We start from the raw sequence: 13,163 nt of genomic DNA on the forward strand, positions 1-13,163 counted from the left end.
GTGGCTCTTTGCCTTGAGGCCTGTCACCCCGCGGCGCTGTGGGGAGGGCTGGGCAGTGCCCTGGGTGTGAGCGCAGCGGGGAGGCCGAGCCTGCGGCCTGGGCTCGGTCTGGAAGCCCGTTTTCCCATGGGAAATGCTCCTGGAAGATGGCGAGGTGGTGTGCGACAGCTGCGGAGGCTAGCTTTAGGTTTCTCTCTTATTTTTTTTAACTCTGCACTAGGCTTTTAGGAAGGTAGTTTTCAATGGTAAATGGAAAGTGTTGTGTGTGCAAAATGTAAGTGGTGTGTTAGGGGTAAGGGTTGCCTGCTCCTGCGCAAATTAATGCTCGGAAGCAGATGCCAGGCTGGGGAGAGCCCTTTCGTTGTGGGGAAGATGGAGGTTCTTCCCTGCTGAATAGTTTATTGGTAAATGAGGAGACAGCCTTACCTGTATCATGTGCTCTGGGTAATAGTTAGCTTTCTAAGTGTTACAATTCAAGGCCCCATGTTAACAAAGTAGTACGATAGCTCACTTGGACTTCCATGTGCCTGCACATGATGAAAACTATGTTGGTAGGGACATCTGAGAGGGTGATGAATACCAACATATCTGAGCTGGGCATGGAATGGTGTGTAGTGGCCTGCCTGGTATGGCTGAAACACCATGCGGTCCTTTCAGAGCAGCCAAAGTTAGTAGCTGCAGGACTGACCTGGTGCTTATACACTAGAATTGAAGCTGTAGAAAATTAAGATGTTTAGTGGTTCTGTCCTGCTTAAAAATACGGGCTAGCAATTATTTTTGTGGCCTTGTCTCTCAAAGGAGCTGAAGCGTAGGTTGCTTCAGGGAGAGCTTTGCTGTAAGGCTCAGAGTATTGTTATAAATTTTACTTGCATTTTTCAAAAGATAACATCTTTATTCTTAGAAGAAATAAAACTAACAGATAATCTCTTGTTTTCAGTTTAAGATGCATCAGCTACACTCTTCCCTCTCTTATGGCTTTGAAACAGGTGGGTGCTACTTCTGAAATACGGAGTTTAAATTGAGAATTAATGTGTAGGTACACTTTGAGCAACTAGCCTGGAGTACTCTTGTATCTCAGGAGATTATAGGACCAGCGTTTGTAATCCAGTAATTGCTTGTGGCATCTCTTCAGGCAGTCCTCACTCTTCTACTGGGAAAAGTCACATCTGTCTTTGTACTAGAAAGTGGATGTGAGGCCTCTGTTTCTGAACCACTAATCATCCTGTAACCAGACTACAATAGTAACCTGGATGCCTTTTTTCGTTCATTACTGCTGTTTCACCATCCACAGTGATAAATAGTTTGTGGTTTGGAGAAAAGTGCCTGATGCATGTTTCAAAAAGAACCTGTAGCTATCAGGATTGATGTTAACTAAATCAGAGAGCCTATGATGGTTTCAGTATAAGAGTAGTGGACAGAAGTGATTTCTGAAAACTCTGTGCTGAGGCTTTTTTCTGTGCTTAGTGTCACTGCCAGAGGTACTCTCCTAGTTCTACAAGCGTCTGAAACTGTTGTATCTCTTCCAGATCTGCCACCAAATATGGAGACTTGGTGCTACTTCACAAGGTAAAACATACTTCTTGAAAATTCAGCATAAAATGGTGCTCAGTGTTTGTCTAGACAGTATTGTTCTAATAACATCAGTAGGCAAACTTCATTCCCTGAGCTAGGTTTTCCCTCTGGTGCCACAATGATGACACTTATTTGCTACTCTTGATCAAGAGAATGATGAGCACTTTTACCACCATAACTTTCCTCTGAGGCACAACAACTTAGAATTCGCCTTGATGTTTTGACTTCTGAATATACTGTTCATAAGCTTTTTTCCTTCCAGGATTTGAATTGTATGCTTGGAAGACTTGCAGAAGAAGCATCGCCTGGTGAGAAACGTGTAGTCTGTGTAGGGGTTTCTTCCATGGAGCTGCTGAAACACTGCAGTGGAAAGGGTGGGATGTGTAAAATGGGAGAGAAGTACTTTGGGATTAATTTCTACTGATACGCAGAAAGAATTGATACTTGCTAGTGTTCAAAAACTCTTGAATATTTCTTTGTGTTTTATTTGGAGAACTTCCATTTTTCAAAGTTGTCACAAGAGGCGATTGCTTGGTACTATTATTCCAAAGCAGATACAGTGATGATGGCATAGTTCAGCAGAATATCCTGTGAAGAAAAGTTTTGTCTTTCGCTCCTATCTGATGTATCTAGCTCTTGTGATCTCTTGCTAGGAGGAGTAGGCTTGGCCACGAAGCCTGAGGGAATCTGATGGGTTTTTTCTTTTGTTGCAGGCACTGGGAGATGAAGCTATAAGCTGTGCAAGGTAAATATTGTATTGCCTGCATCTGTAAAAACTTAATTTATACCCTGATGTGTGAAAAGGCTGTGTGTGATGACGGCATAGTTCAGCAGATGACCCGTGGTGATCACGCTGTTACTGTCTTTCGCTCCTATCTGATGCAGCCTCCTGTAACTTAGGCTGAGTTTGACAGACAATTCACGTGGAAAGCTGAGGGTGAAGCACTACTTTCTTTGGCTCCGTGAATGCGTTTTGAAAAATTGTTTCAGAAGATCAGTAAATGAGCTAAACATGAAAAAATTTAGTAGGATGAATAGAAGGATAGAGTAGGCTGTGCTTGTGAAATTAAGCACAAATACAGCAGAATAAATTCGCTATTTCAGTAACACAAAATCTTGGTTGATCTGGTGCTAGTCCTCCAAATTCTGTAAGCTGTTGCTTTGCAGGCCGCCCTGGACAGTGGATACCTGTGCCTCCAGTGTGAGAAGCTATTTTGGCTGTTACTGATGTTGGTGAAGACAAGGCCTTCCTAACTGAAGGTAATTGAAAAACCTTTTTTAGAGGGATGCTGCATTTGGCTGTGCTGCATCTGAGCTTGGGAGTTTGCTTTTGGAGATAACAGGGTCTGCAAATCGATTTTTGTTTCTGGAAAATCTGAAGCAAAGATACTAGTACCCTCAGTGTGCCTTCAGATCCCCTGTGCTTCACAATAAAAGCATTAACTAATTGTTTTGTGGTGTTAAAGACTTCTAGAATGTGCCTGTTAAGACTAAATGGTGAATGTGGCAGTACTGTGAATTTAATACCTGAAATGCTTTTCCCAGTTTAGGCCAACTTAGATGTTTACACAGAGTTCATGTCACTGAACTCTGCAGTTTAGAGGTTTGCTCCTTTCTGCAATTCCAGCAGTCTCTGGAGTTGAGGAATTACCATCTCAGGGGTGCTGGGCAGGGTGCTGGGAGATGGCTTTAGGCCACCTTTGTGGAAGAAGATGGGAGTGTTGCAGTCCACTGTAGATGATGTTGAATCAGGTCTCTGATCCCAATGAGGATAAAACTTGACTAAACGCTGATACAGTGTTTCACTGGAATTGTTCTTATGCTAAAATGTTCTGCTGGACCTTACCTAATAGCAGCTTTTCCTTTGCAGCTTTCCAAAGTGTTTCTCATTGCGATGTAAGTACTTGTTTTAACTTTGCAAGTATTAGCATAAAAAAATTTGCCTAGAAGTGAAGAATTTAACTGCATGTAAGCTGGGAGGGAGGTGCAAGGAGCCAGTGTTGGCTGCTGCTTGCATCTTGTCCAAAAGAGAAGGATGCTTGAGGGGAGAACTGCTGGATAAGGCCCAGCCTTGACAGGCTGGTTTGTGTTAAACTCTTCACTGTGTGCCTGTGAGCTCATGAAGTTGCTCTGATAGCACTATTTGCCCTCTTCCCCGTAGCAACCTTAGCCTAAAGCAGATAGCTGTCCAGTGACTGACAATGTGAGCTGCCTGTGTGATGAGATGTGATTACCTTGACTTCAATTATGGAGGTCTGCAATTAGCTCTATCTGACTTCAGGCACCTGGCTACATTTCATCCTCGTGTGCTTCCTTCTGCGCTCTCCTGATACTTTGCTTTGTTCCAGGGCTGGTGCGGTGGAGCTGTGAAGCGATGCAGTTGGTAGTGCTACCAGCAAAAGTAAGTTGCCAGCAAATGCATATGACTGGTCAGAACTGTGTGATAGGTGATGGGGAAGTTACTAATGCTGGCCTCTTAATTGCAGTGTAGGTGCAGTGTTAAGCAGAAGGTTCCTTGGGGATTTTCGTACCTCTACCAATGGGCCTGCAGGGTTCACTTACCCAAGGTGCTAGGGACTGAATCTCATACTGTGTGACCAAAGACAGTGATAAGATACAGTGATGATTGTGACAGTAATGGACACAGGAGTTTCTGGAAGTCTTAATGAGGTTCTAGAGTAACATCAGTATTGGACTGACATTTCATTTTCCTATGTGTATCATAGATTTGAGAATGGCAGAACTGCTGGGTACTTTGTGACAGATGCTTCTTACTTGGTAAGCTGCTTGCTTCTCAGTTGCCATAAGATTTTTTTTTTACTACTTGAAAATGTTAACTGCTTTCTGTAACTGAAAAGAAATGGCATGGACCAGTTGAACTGTGTAACTGCTATGGATTAAAGTTTCTAATTGATAAGAAAGAATGTGTGGTAACCTGGCAGTGTAGAGCTTGTGCTGACCAAAGCCAGTAAAATTACTTACTATTTTAACTTTTTGCTGGTTAAATTAAGGTGTGGGTGTTTGCAGGGAGTAGCGCTGATCTTGAGTAGTGGAAATAATGTGGTAAATTATTTGTCTCAATGGCTAGATCAGAGCTTTTACGTGATGTGAGTGAAGATGTGGTTGGGGGTAAGGTCTGAAATGCTGAGGTCAGGTCTTCCTCTAAGGAGAAACAAAAGTAACAAAACATTAAGCTTCTCTAAGCATGTACTGTTCGTGATGATTAATTCTAAGCAATGGGAATCTCTCTGAAAGAGGCTGAGGAGGACTCTCGTGCTGAAACAGTACCTACATTCAAACTAACTCTTGAAGCACTGCCAAGGAGAGTGTGTTAATAAAATTTCACTTGTTACAGAGTGAAGCTCGTGGGGAGTTTGTGTGAGAAGTGAGACTAACTTATGTCTGAGGTAAGTAGGGTACATGGGGTTTGATAATTACTGGAATATTGTCTTTGGGCTAAATGCCTAGATAGTGGTGCCTAAAATTAGTCCTGTAATAGATCTGATTTGTCTTCCTTTATTGTATTCTGATTTTCCCACTGTCAGCTCCTGTGGGAATAAACATTGAAGCAAGAATGCACTTCTATGTAGTTCTGAATTTGGCTTGAAAAGGAAGGGCTATTTGAGCAGACACCCTGACAATTCCTGAATTGTAGTCAGTGGTAAACTTTATGTAGAGTTCTGTTTGTATGAACAGAAGATGTGGCCTCAATGACTCTAAAAACTGGGGTTTTATTGCTGGATATCTTCACACAGTGGAAATAGTAAAGGAGCTGAATCAGTAGAGACCTCTTAGCAAATACAGTATTGATAATGTAGTACAGCAGAATGCACAGCAGCAAACATAACTCCTGTTATAACTCATATCTGATGTGTCTGGCTATTCTGTGAACTGACACTATAACACTGCACTCTTGAATTAAAAAGAAAAAAAACCAAAACACCAACCCTATATGCTGTGGTTGTCACTACTCGGTAATTTCTGCTAATCTTGGTTATGTTGGCTATACACAAATTTAGGATCAATTTCTAGATGATTGCTGTACAAACTTGTTTTCTCCAACAGACTGGTTCTCACTTCTCAGGGTAGATTTTCAAGATGATTTCTATGGGACTTGTATTTTAGGTATCAAAACTCATTGAATAGAACTTTCTGTTGGGGAGAGACAGTATCACAAAGCAAGTGGTAGCTTTGTACTTTTTCCTGATTCTTCCAATGTTAGTAATTCTGTATTTCCAGTTCAGTTAGGATTTGTAAGCTTTGTATATCCTATTTGGCTGTTGCAAGTTGAAGTTGTCATTTGCCAGCTGAAATGCAGCCTCCTTGTAGGTAAAATTAGTTTGGTGAATAGAATTTCGTAGATAAATAATTAAACTTGCATATAGTGATGTCTGTTATTCTGAAACAACTTCTCTCTTTCTCAGGAAAGGACTGTGCTATCTGCAACCTCACTGGGTAAGACCACACAGCAGATGAATTCTGTTAAAAGCTTCTGGGAATATTTGTAGCCACTGATGAAATTTGATTCTGCCAAATGAATTACTGTGATATTACAATTTCCGTTCCACTTTTCTCTGAGGTTACAAAGCTGCTGTGGAGCTTTTAGTGGTTTTGCTACTGCATATGTTGATTGTGTTTTCTTGCTTCAGGTGAGGAGGCAACTTTGAAACTACTGTATAAAGAACTAAGAAGGTGAGTGTAACTAGCAAGAATGACATTTATTTGCTGGAACAAATGATGATAACCTTAGCTTGAACTCTCTCTCTGAACAGAGATGAAAATCTAAGGTCTGAGTTGTTCCCAGCAAGCTTCTTGTGCTGGTTTGGTGCCTTACAATGGTTCTTGTGTCTGTCTTAATAGGTAGAAGATGGCAGAATAATGAGTTACACTTGCATGAACAGCATTAAAAAAGCCAAGGTGTTTTTTTTTACCACACTGGTAATGTTTGCCTGGTACTGATTGGAACCAATAAAAATTTGTAAACTCTACCTGTTGTTGTGAACTGCTTTCTGACTTGAACAGGTTGCTGTAAAACAGCTCTAGGCTACTTTATAAAAGCTTCAAATGCTTGATTTAGAGCAGGGACTAAACTAGTTTAAATGCTAGTCCTGCAAGTGTCTTTTAACTTAGGTGTCAGATATTGCTAGTGTGCAGACTGCAGTTGACCTGACCAACACCAAGATTTGGACAAAGCTAAATAATTGAAGTAGTAATTAGTGTTTTGTAGGTGAGAGCTAAACACTACTGTATATTTTCTAACATTACAGGTTACCAGTAAGTCTGGTATTACATGTTCAGGTGCAGATGATGTGCACAGAATAAGCATACAGCTTGGACACTGTTAACCCTTTTCCACTGGACTCTGAGTCTGATCTGGTCACTGGCATTAGTCTGGAGCAAGACTGCATCCAGCCTCCATGAGAAAAAAAAAAAACAGTTGAGCGGAGACATGGGGCATTTTGGTAATACTATTTTCAAAAAGAAAGTTACTGCTTAAGAGGCACTAGGGCCTCCTAAACTATTGCTGCTAGGTTTCTTTTCTGAAAAATTAATTTAATTTCCCCCATCTTTCTGTTGTCTCAGCAGTGATATCAATATGGGAGAAGTCAGCTCTATGAAGAACTCATTCTCCATAATACTTGAGCTATTGCTGTAGCACTTCTAATGAGAAGTAAAACTAGACATCCAAACTGTTCTACAGGAATATTTTCAGATTATTAATGTTGCTTAGAACCTTTCGGGAAGAGGAGTAGGTTTGCCATACCTCCCTCCCACTCCAGCTGGTACATTCTACTTGAATTTAAATTACATCTTGTAGAAAGAGCTGAAATCTTTTTAGCCAGAACAGTATTTCATCCTAGAGAAAATGAATTAGACATGATCCTGTGTCCATGTGCGCATTACATCTCTTCTGCACTAAAGCAAAAGCCGTTATTAAGGTCTGTTTTCATCCAGAGCTGATTAGTAGCCTCTTAATATTCTCCCCCACCATATTACTTTTTAAAATACCACACTTCATTGTGCCTGTTAAAGAGCTTGAAGGGACTGTCATAGCCTGCAGTATAGAAGAAGTCTTCATGGAATGGTTGGCCTCTGTTTCTTAAGATTCTGGCCAAGACTTCAGCTTCCTCAGCGTATTTCTCTGGGGAGGCAAATCCACCAAAGGACCTGGAGAAGTGAAAAGGGAGGGTTTTTTGGTTAAGAGTTCAAGCCCCTGCTTTTTATTTTCACAGAAGGAAACTTCAGGCTTGCAAAGCATGCAGTGTTTGAGCACTTCTTACGCAGTTTGTAGTTATTAGGTAAACTTCACAGAACTAGGTGTCAGGAAGTATATGGCTATGTATACTACTTTAAAAGGATTTAAAAAAAATACTCTTTAAATTGCTTGCAATTCTGAGAGCATTAGCTGACGCAGATTATTGCTTGTGGCTTTAATATATGCAGAAAAGGCAAGTGTAGCTTTGAGTGCTTTTCCTGTAATAAAGAACTGCCATGCAGCTTTTGTGGGAGTTTGGAACTACAAATAAAGGGGTCTGGAGGAGTGATTTAGGTGTTCTGTAGCATGGGCTGTGCTCAAGAGGAAGATTCTGTAGGCTGCATTTCTACACAACCCACTCAATGCAATATTCAGGAGTGCTGAAAAAGGAATGTTTCAAAACTTGGTCATTTCTCTTTGTTCTTAGTAAGACACCTAAGCATAAGAAAGATTGACGGAACTTGGGTATTTGGAAATCAAGGCTCTGAACAGCAGGATATATCTACAGTTAAAAATCAGCTGTAAGAAAGAGTAGGCCAGACTCTTAATAGATGAATCCCTTTCAGTAGCTACCTTCATTTGTCAGCTACGCTGGTGCTGCTTACCGGACAAAGATGGCTGCTGCCTTCCGCTCTTCAATAAACACATCTGAGTCGGTGGGTTGTGGTGGAGAGTCCTGATGTTCAAACGGCACAAAGAAAGAGATCTTGAAGTCTGTGCAGCCAGATTTTATCAGGCATGTCACTGGCACAGTCATATCAATTTTCATTTCTAGAGGAGTGGGGGGAAAAAGAGTCTTGTAAGCAGCAAGCAAAGACAGTGCCTGAATGCTGCTGTAAAGGGTCATCCTAAAAGCAGAAACCAAAGCAGCCTCACGGGTATAATGGCCCAATGGAGCCACAAGGGTGTTAGACCAGGCAAGTGAACCTGCTTTGTCCTGCAGATCATCTACTGTCTTACATTGTTCAGCTTTATCTCCCATTTGTGCTTCTTGCAGTTCAAAACCAGCACATTGTACCTTTCTCATTCTTCCCTTGGATGTAGTGGAAGAGTTTCCAGAAGCCCTGGCGCATGGCCTCCTTCTGGGTCTCTCCCCTAATGACTGTGCTGACCCACTTTGCCGTCTCATACTGACGCAGTTCATAATCTGTTGCCTGAAAGGTAGAAAAGTCACAGTAACCATGACATTAAACTACAGATGACATAAATTAATAGCTCCTTTTTCCAAATCAGCATGAAAGTATTGTTGCGATTGGATAAAACTGGGCAGCCTCTTAGCTGCAGACTCTAGGCATACCCCCAACATCAAACGATTTGATGCTTCCCTTGCAAAACCATGCTGTTCTGCCTTAGGCTGAGCTCCTCAGAGCTTATGAATAGGTGTTCCCCTTCGCAATTTGATGTTAACGGTGTCCGTAGTAACACTTCCCTCCACACCCATCAGATGCCACACCAATCCCAAATCCACCTTAGCTCTGCAGCACCCTGGCTGCAAAGAGTTCTCTTCCCCTGGCCTTTAGTGGTTACCATCGTCTCTGCTGAGCTCCACCGAGGGGACTGCAGATCCAGGGACAGAAACGTTTGCTTGAAGGATTTGATCATCTTGCCAGAGCTGAAAGGCAGACACAGTTCATTGGCCTCTCTCCAATCAATGCAGCATACATGGGGAGAAAGAAAGCACTAGGGCTTTTCTGCCTAATGTCAAAGAGCTTTTCCTCAGCCTCTGGTCTCCAATCTTTCAGTAACACTTGCTACGCTGAGAAGTGACTGGAAAAGTTCAGGCAAGAGATTGGTGCTTTCTAGAAGGCAGATGTCCCTGAGATTGTGAAAGGCCTGGATTCTACTGCTTATCTCCAATGATTCAACAACAAGGGCTGAAATCCTTTAAGCCCTTGAAAGAACCAGCAGAGAACCAAGACCAAGAAGCTACCTCTAGGCTGATGTGGGAGTGATCATCTTGCAGGATAAGCTGCCTTTGCTTCTCCGTGAAGTGAAGGCGTTTCCTGGCTGCAAAACAGAAGGTTGAGATTCTGCAAGTGGCAGTTGTGTGGAAATCCATAAATAAAAAGGACTTGAGGAGTTCAGCCAATTTGCTCCTGGATGAAGAGGTGTTGGTGTGGTGGGTACTCTGTTAATTGACCGTGCCCATAACTTTATTGGGCCTCATAATAGCTGACGCCTTTCTTAAAGGCCTTTAGCCCCAGAGTCCTGTGGATAGATGAGATTTTCTGTATTTATGAATATGAGGCTACTTTCCTAGGTAGCTTTCACACGGAAGGAAAAAGCTGAAAACATGGAATCGCTCAACTTCTTCTCACTGTCCCAAAATAAATAATCAAAATCACTATTGAAATAATGACATCTGGTTAAAAGTCTTGAGATTTTAGGAGCCGCCTTTTATGATTTTTCTCTATACCAGCAGATCGTAGTGCATAACCTACATCCCAAGAAAGTCTCTGCTTTCTGTTACATTACAATGTCCTTTGCACTTTACATTGCAAAGACGACATGTAGTTGATTCAGCAATTGTCTTGATTCTTAGATCATTGTCTTCTCAGAGTATAACTTAATTGCATGTTTCTTGGGTAACGGAACAAAAACTTGGAGGTTATTTTTCACTTCTTTTGCTCTTCAACTGTTTATAGCTGCCCACACAATAGGAAGCTACTGCTCTGTCACTCGTGGCTCTACTTTTTGATGGGCTTTTAGCATTAAAGGTGCACTGGTGCAATTCACAGCATGTCCCACCTCCAGTGGTAAAGTCTTTAAGGTATGCCATCTTTAACATGACGTTTGTGAATGGCTTTTTTTTTTTTTACTATGGCTATTTTTGTAAAATCAAGAACTGCCTTGTGCTACCTGACTACTTTCTTATCTGTTTCCATTTTCTTGTGACACGTAGACTACTGTTGAATACTGTTAACCCCCATCTGTACACTGGTTTAGAAGTGGCTACAAGGAGTTTTCTCTTTGGGATCTATGAGTTTGAAAAGCTTTTATCAAAAAAACAAAAAATACCCCAAAAAACCTGCTGGCACTGATTTCACTTCCAATCCTTATAAAATAAGTAGCACAGAGCACTCACTTGTTGAACTTTTTCGAGCAGCTCCTTCAGTTGTCACCCTAGAGCAAGGGACGATCAGAGGACCACGCAGCAGGAGACTGATGCCACGGTTAAAAGCAGGCACTGTCGCCCTCCCTGTCCCAGCCTCAAGATACATCATCTTCAGCAGTTTTTACCAGAATGACTGGTCACCGGGGACTGCTGCATGGTCCCAAGCTGGACAGCTGTACTCTAACGCACTTTTCATCAATAGTATTTACAAATCATCAAAGCATAACAATAAAGCAGGAATCCAATCATTTTGTTAGAAGCAAATGTGAGCTATTATACTGAAACTTCCTACAGTAATTTATTTTATCCATTGCCATTTCAAAGGCAGAGATGATGCTGCTTTACTATCACTTCATTTTCTATTTCTCCTTGCTACAACTTGATAGAAAACACATTTCTCTTCTTCATGGGCTCCCTGGGTATGTTAGAAAGCAGAGAAGTAAACGTTCCTCCGTTTCAACGCATGCTGTTGTAGTAGCTGCCGTACGAGCTGCCTTGTCTCTCTACTTGCCAATTCCAGCCCCTCCCTGACACACCTTCTCTTAACTGCTGGTGAGATCTCTCACAGCTCTGTCTTTTATAACTTTGTGGCCAGTACTGTCGGTGACTGCATGTACAAAATATTTTTGAATTACACAAAACAATGCTTTTGGGGGGGGAAAGGCAAACTGAGAAAAATCCTCCAAATATTTACAGTTGAATTAATTTGTAGATCTACAGGAAAGCTTAGCTTGGAGATTTCCATCTATTCATGTAAATATTACTGTAGGGTGTCTAGGCTTTTTCTGTGGCTGTTAACACATGGGCCAAAGGGACAGAAAGCATAGTGGGCATCTTCATGGGTTACACTGATGGAGCGAGTAAGCGTAGCCAGAACATGCCATTCCACAAGCCGCTAATTATATTAAGAAAGTGGAGAAAGTAGACATACTTACGTTTGAAGCTGTCCTTATCGTTCTAGCTATTGCAGTCTATCCTTCTGAGGCTGCACATACTCACAAGATGCTGCGTGTCAGCGTTTATTTTAGTTTCATCAAACTCCGCCCATGCCTCAGCCCTACTGGAGCGAGATGCTGTTACGAAAACCAGAAGGTTGTAGCCTTGTCCTCCTCTGGGTCTCATTGGAGAGCTCCCACACAAATGCCGAAAGCCCCACCTACTGCCCACGAGGCAACATTGGGTCCAGTGTGTGATCTGGCTCCATAAACAGTTTTGCACCCTTGTGTAACTTCCCCTGGTTTCCATGGCTTTGTGCCTACTTATGTCAGGGTCAGCGGCAGGTTTTGTGCTCTCGGGAGAAAGAATTTCACATAAATAATGTTCCCCCCCCAGACTCAGATTACATGAGAGTGATGGTACAGATTGACAGCTTTTCCTTTTTATCCCTGGGGTAAAATGGTAGGTAGAAATCTGGCTGCAAACTAAGCTAAGACCGTCCTCACGAGATATCTGCTGGCATGTTATGAAAGACAGACAGTGTTCTATAACGACTGTCTGTTTTGAGTGGTATTTGGGACTAATCAGCCCCCTTAGCCTTTGGATATCTGCACAAAGGGGTTATACAAAGCTATTGTGAAATTCTGTCCTGCTTATAGTACACAAAGTGAAGCTGGACTCCACATTTAACCTGCTGCAGCTCCAGACATATTTAGGTACCAGCACAACAGAGCAGATTTGTTGGTCATGGTTTGTGCAAATTCCCCTTGCAGCCAAATTCAGCTAAGCTCTCTGGGATCTCTGGGACATTTGAAATAAATAGCCAAGAACGACTTTTAACAGGAAACACACTTTGCTTGCAGTGAACTTCATCAGGATGCTGTGCGATACACTCCTATTCCGAAAGGCGGAATAAAAAAACCCAAAACCATGCCAAATAGTAATTGCAAACTTACCTCGAAAGCCACAAAGCTCTCTAAAGCCACAGGGTGGTATAAAGAGTGATTTACTAATGGAGCCTGTTAGAACATGCTAAGGCCTGAAATACAGAACCAGTTCTCTGCGTGCTTTGTACTTTTATTTTACAGAGTAGACTTTCTCTCAATTTCACCTGTGTCTGTGTGCGTCAAACAGGAGAATCAGCAGGGCGTTTTGGAGAAGCAGAAGCTGCTGCTTCATGGTCTTTGCTCAGGAGCTACGGGCATGCAAAGGCACGTGCTTGCGTAAGGTTAGCTGTTACATTATTCTGTCGTCCTAACATTCCTGTCAAGAGTGTACTAGTAA

At 42.1% G+C, this 13,163-nt stretch overlaps 1 protein-coding gene across 1 annotated transcript; it reads right to left on the reverse strand.

Moving 5' to 3' along the window:
* Positions 1 to 7,395: 7,395 nt before the first annotated feature.
* Positions 7,396 to 12,056, reverse strand: HEBP2 (heme binding protein 2). Its single transcript, XM_009585633.1, has 5 exons — positions 11,879 to 12,056; positions 9,356 to 9,440; positions 8,847 to 8,982; positions 8,434 to 8,599; positions 7,396 to 7,740 (listed from the first exon to the last, which is right to left on the reverse strand). The coding sequence occupies exons 2-5, from the start codon at positions 9,428 to 9,430 to the stop codon at positions 7,566 to 7,568; spliced, it is 552 nt and encodes a 183-aa protein (XP_009583928.1). The 5' UTR covers positions 9,431 to 9,440; positions 11,879 to 12,056; the 3' UTR covers positions 7,396 to 7,565.
* Positions 12,057 to 13,163: the final 1,107 nt, after the last annotated feature.

The sequence above is a fragment of the Fulmarus glacialis genome, unplaced genomic scaffold, assembly GCF_000690835.1.
Source record: "Fulmarus glacialis isolate BGI_N327 unplaced genomic scaffold, ASM69083v1 Scaffold29439, whole genome shotgun sequence".
Lineage (NCBI taxonomy): Eukaryota > Metazoa > Chordata > Aves > Procellariiformes > Procellariidae > Fulmarus > Fulmarus glacialis.

Coding starts and splice junctions, on each gene's coding strand:
- HEBP2 (XM_009585633.1), bottom strand. CDS start 9,430: ATGATCAAATCCTTCAAGCAAACGTTTCTGTCCCTGGATCTGCAGTCC. Junction 8,600..8,846: donor CCAAGGGAAGAATGAGAAAG/GTACAATGTGCT, acceptor CCACTCCTCTAG/AAATGAAAATTGATATGACT. Junction 7,741..8,433: donor GCAGCAGCCATCTTTGTCCG/GTAAGCAGCACC, acceptor TCACTTCTCCAG/GTCCTTTGGTGGATTTGCCT.